Raw genomic sequence first — 4,973 nt, 5'->3', positions numbered from 1 at the left:
ATCTCTTTAATACCCACTTGGTACTTTTCAATTCAGATTAAAACAAAATCTTACTCACACACTGGACTTATCTGAGTCATTAATCATTTCTCCATTTCCTCCAATAAAGTTCCCTATATTTAATACAATAATTACTTAACAATGACAAAATATTACTTTAAAATGACAAAATATTTACCAAGCTTGGGCTTGCATGCTTACAAAGTTCAGCTTGTATTTGTTATATGATCAGATATGTAAAGTTTGAGATGCTATCAACCCCCCCACCAGGTAAGTATAGTAGCACACAGTGTTTTCCTCCAAGAATAGATGACACCATAAATGCATTTATACTGCTGTGAGAGCAGTGAAGGTAGATACTACAGCTGGGGTTTTTTTAATCAAAATGCTTTAATCTTAATGCTCTTAAAAGAATGTGGGAGATAATGCAAGGCTGACTACAAAACTGGAAACTCTCTCTTTTAGTTAGGTGATGCCAAAAATCCAGTAACTCTATAAAATATGTTCATGTATCACACCTAAATGCCTTGGATCATACTAATGCAGTTGTTCATTTAGCTCAGTGGGGACACTGGTTAGATCAAAGTGGAAAACCTACCATGGTAATCAAAGTGTCTTGTGTACTTGAAAACTGATGCGAAGAGAACTTTCCTATCACTTTCATGGATTTGTGTTTGGCTCCTTCTGTCAGGAGGTGCCAGAATGTGTGTATCAGCTAGCTTGGGAAAAACCAAAAACACAAGTGAAGGAACAAGGCCAACAGTACAGCCTTTCACACTTAATCTCTGCATCCTTTCATCTTTCAAGTATATGTCATATTAATTTTAATAAATAAAATGTTTGACTGGAAGGTTTCTATGCAATATATGTCATCATGAGCAGTAATCCATGGAGACCGAAGTACAAAATGCCATCTTCCAGACATCCTAGTGAGAAAGACAATAAATGAAGGCAACAACTTGACAGGTAAAGTTGTTCTCTTTAATGAAATGACTTTGGAAATAGTATCAATTTCCATGACACCAACATTTTGGGAGTCCCATAAAATGCAGTTACATTCCAATGCCAATATTACAGGCAGATCTCCATTCACATGGCAAATAGGATCAAGAAAGCAACCATCAGACAGAACAGACCCATAGCTTCAGACAGGGCGAATCCCAGGATAGCATATGAGAACAGCTGCTGCTTCAGAGAAGGATTTCTAAAAGAAAGAGAAGGTGTAAGACCTTTTTATCCTTACAATTTACATGTTTTTCATGCAATTTAACCTCATAATTCCTTGCTACAGATTCTGTAACAGGAAAATCCGATAAATCCAAGCAGTTTTTTTGCAAAGATTTCACTGAAGACAAATTAGTTGGCAATTAAGACTAATCTCAGGTTATGTAGATGGTTGGAAGGGTTTTCCAAATGGGCACAGTTTTTCTAACTACACTCCTATCTTTTGAATTTGACTTCTCTACATCCTCCCATGCAGAAACTATCAGCACTAGCCTTTAGAAATTTATTTCACATCTGTGACATGAGAAATATACTGCAAGGAATTTCATGTGTGTCATGTTTTAAGCAGCTCTCAAGGCAAATACAGGAACTGAAACCAATTAAGAGTAGGAAAAAAAAAACAGAAAAAAAATGCAGCAGTTTGTTGCAAAAATGCAATGAATATGCCTTCAAGAAGCGAGAGAAAATCTCCAACATAAAACTATGAAGCAATGTTCTACAACCTCTTACTGCCAAATTCAAAACTTGATGTATTTATTTTGTACTGAAAACACTTATTTCTTCAAGTGGAAAGTGAACTTCCTTGTCTTCAATAAGGCTTAAAAATCTTTATTAAGAAGTAACACCTAACTGGTTGAAAAAGTAGTGAAGAACATGAAACCTCTTTTATGGCTGTTATCAATTCTGCTCTTCCATGATGCTTTGAGAACTACTTCTATTACAGGAATGTTGTAAAATTACCTGAAAGTTCATCCCTACTACAAAATCCTCACCCTTACCCTCTTCAGATTTCTAGAAGGAATGATACCTTATTTGGTAAAACAACTGCATATTCTGAGATGCAAAGGTGAATGTGTTAGGAAAGAAAATCAGGCATCCGTTCCTAAACAATGATTCTGACTATGAAGACTACAGCATATGGACTCTCATTCCTCATTACCAGTTCTCAGACTGTTTTTCTTTAGGACATTTTGTCTTACATGGGAACATACACAGGCTGGATTTTTAATGCAGATCTGGAATGGAATGCTCGAACACTGGACCTCAGTGACCGAAAGACCGACTAAGTCTAATGATGCAATTTCTTTCATGGCTCTCCTCCAGGAAGAGTGTACAAAGTTCTGAATTTAACACCAGAGCCATCCTGCTGAATACAGTACAGTTTCATCTGATTCTCTTCAGCCATGTGTGTCAGTAACACTAATCATTAACAGAATTTATTACAGTGCCATTATCTTTTCTACAGTTCAGCTGCCTCAGGACACATCTGCATACAATGAAACAGTTTTTAAAGGGAGAGATTGATTACCTGGCATAACCAATGATTAGACTACCGAAGACTGTTCCAATACCAGCACCAGAACCAGCCACACCTACTGTGGCTGCACCAGCACCAATGAATTTGGCAGCAGTGTCAATGTCCCTGCTGATAGCACTAGTCTGGAATTCTCTAAGTGCTATTTGGGAGACAGTATTTTGGGCCCCGATAACTGTTGACTTGCCCTAAGAAAACAAAACATGAAAAAGCATTATATTCAGACAAAAGATCAAGTGATAGTGTTATTATGCAGTTTTAAAAGTTGTATGACATCCAATGTCTACTTCAGAGTGATGAGTAAGTCACAGACTTCAGAATGTTACCTGTTCCACCTGAAAGTATCAACTTTAAATGTGAAAGACTTCTCAGGGGAAACAGCAAGACTGCAACAAGTATTATTAGGTGATTGACTAAAGTCAGTTTCACACTACAGGTATTTGAGTTAGTACAAGTGAACTCTAGGTTGAGGACATTTAGGCTCACCAGGTAATTTAGGAAGATACAGAATTTTGTTTATAAGGTACCTCTCCATTCTTGACCTCTGGCCTAGAAAACACAGACGCCGAAATTGGTCTGTACAAGACTCTTGATCCAGCACGGATCTGTAAGAAGACGAAAAAAACTATAAAAAAAGAAACATTTGATCACAGCTGTTCCATACAATAGTCTGTAAGACAATAAGACTCTTAGCTACTAGGCCATTTGTCTTCCTTGAAAGACAGCAATCTCTAAACAGCTGGATATACAATAAAGATACAGAAGCAAGCACTGCCCTGCAATCTGACAGCACTGTTTTCAGAAGATATATTGTCTATAGCCACACCGTTCAGTGAACATGTACATGCACTATGCTGACAGAAAATAGAGCAAAACAGTGACAAAAATGCCTGACCGACCAAGAGGCAGTGAAATAAATTTTGAATTGAATAAATTCAAAATTTGTTTTGAAATGAACGAATAAAAACCATCAAAATGAATTTTCAAGTTGTTAAATGCACAGATGTAACCTAGACTTTTGAATCTAGCGAGGCACAAATGAATGAATCCTTTTTCACAAGCGGCCTGCATGTGTCCTTGGGCTGCCAGCAGTCTAAGGTCATATCGGCTCTTGCACAAAGCTCTTCCTGCAGGGGAAGCCTGGGCCTGGACCATGCAAAATGAGCCCTTCTGCACGCCAGAGAGGACATTTTCATGCAGGACACCCTCTTATCTCTGCAAGGGCAAAAAATCCCGGCCTTGCACAGGACAAGCAACAGGCTGGAGTTTGACCTACAGCGAGGCACGGCGCGCACTAGGCCCAGGAGCGGCTGGCTGCGCTGACCTGCCCCTCCTTCGCCGCTCGTACGCGAAGGGGCCTCACCTTGGCACGGGGCCCCGGCCGCGCCAAGGAGGCAGGAAGGAGAACGCGGCCCTGCCGCAGTCTGCCGGACCCCCACCCCCACCCCTCGCTCTCGGCCGGGCACCGCTCGGTACAGGCTCGTCCCAGGGCGCTGCCGCGGGGCTGGGAGGCCCCCCCAACCCGCGATCGCCCCGCGACCGTCGCCGACACCGCCGCCGATGGGGACGGGGTCGGTGAGGAGCCGCAGGCGGCCCCCGCGCACCCCACTCACCAGGGAGGGCGAGGTGGCGAGCTTGGCGCAAGCGAACATCTTAGCGGGCGGCGTCCCGGGGCTCACGATCCGGCGTCTCTGCGGAGAGAGGGAGAGGGTGAGGGTGCGGCGGGCGGGGGCGGCGATGGGCGCGGATGGCGCGAGTGGCGCGGCTCTCACCGCTGCGGTGCCGCGCTCGGGCCGACGGGCGGGGGGGCGGGCCGGCTGTGCGCAGGCGCGGCGGGGCCGGGCGGCGGAAGGGGCGGGGCGCGGCCAAGGTCACTTTGTGCCGGCGCCATTGGCGGCGGCGGGGGGTGTGGGCCGTGCGCGCGCTTCCCCGCGCAGGCGCAGCGCGCCCCCCGCGCGCGGGGGCGGTTCCGCCCTGAAGGTGGAGGTGTCACCGTGGGGGTGTCACTTTGAGGGTGCCTGTGCCGAGGGCGGTGTCAGTGTCGGTGTCGCTGTCGCACTGTCGGTGACGGGACCCCTCCCCCGGGCTCGCGTCACGGCAGGGAAAGGGGGCGCGTCCGAGGACCCCTGCTGGGCGCAAAAAGCCCCTGCTATTCAATTAGTAATTTCTGCACGATGAGCAGATTCACACCCAAGTAACGAAAGAATCCTTTTTAATCAAGATTAACCGAAATAGGATTATCTTCACTGAGCTGAGCATGTGTTCCCGAGATTCCCGTTTTAATCGCTTACATGTGCTTTGATGTTTTAATTTGATAAGGGGATGGTTATTTTATTGGTCATTTGCTATTGTAAGTGGGATTAGTGCCAACTAGTAAAGATGCTGAAAAATCGACGTTGTGAGTAAAATACTGGGAAACATTTATTTAAGTGTT

The 4,973-nt window shown here is 44.6% G+C and overlaps 1 protein-coding gene across 1 annotated transcript; it reads right to left on the bottom strand.

Annotated features, from left to right (window-relative positions):
* Window positions 1-959: 959 nt before the first annotated feature.
* Window positions 960-4,392, bottom strand: ATP5MC3 (ATP synthase membrane subunit c locus 3). The gene is made up of 5 exons (XM_063400480.1): window positions 4,312-4,392; window positions 4,153-4,230; window positions 3,067-3,144; window positions 2,534-2,727; window positions 960-1,204 (listed from the first exon to the last, which is right to left on the bottom strand). The coding sequence occupies exons 2-5, from the start codon at window positions 4,189-4,191 to the stop codon at window positions 1,090-1,092; spliced, it is 426 nt and encodes a 141-aa protein (XP_063256550.1). The 5' UTR covers window positions 4,192-4,230; window positions 4,312-4,392; the 3' UTR covers window positions 960-1,089.
* Window positions 4,393-4,973: the final 581 nt, after the last annotated feature.

This window comes from Prinia subflava, chromosome 6, assembly GCF_021018805.1.
Source record: "Prinia subflava isolate CZ2003 ecotype Zambia chromosome 6, Cam_Psub_1.2, whole genome shotgun sequence".
Lineage (NCBI taxonomy): Eukaryota > Metazoa > Chordata > Aves > Passeriformes > Cisticolidae > Prinia > Prinia subflava.
This window is presented reverse-complemented; position numbering and strand designations above follow the sequence as displayed.

Excerpts from the sequence above, each read along its gene's own strand:
- ATP5MC3 (XM_063400480.1), bottom strand. The coding sequence starts at position 4,191 with ATGTTCGCTTGCGCCAAGCTCGCCACCTCGCCCTCCCTG. Across the intron at positions 3,145-4,152 it reads TCGCCACCTCGCCCTCCCTG|ATCCGTGCTGGATCAAGAGT; the intron begins GTGAGTGGGGTG and ends GTCTTCTTACAG. Across the intron at positions 1,205-2,533 it reads CTAATCATTGGTTATGCCAG|AAATCCTTCTCTGAAGCAGC; the intron begins GTAATCAATCTC and ends TCTTTCTTTTAG.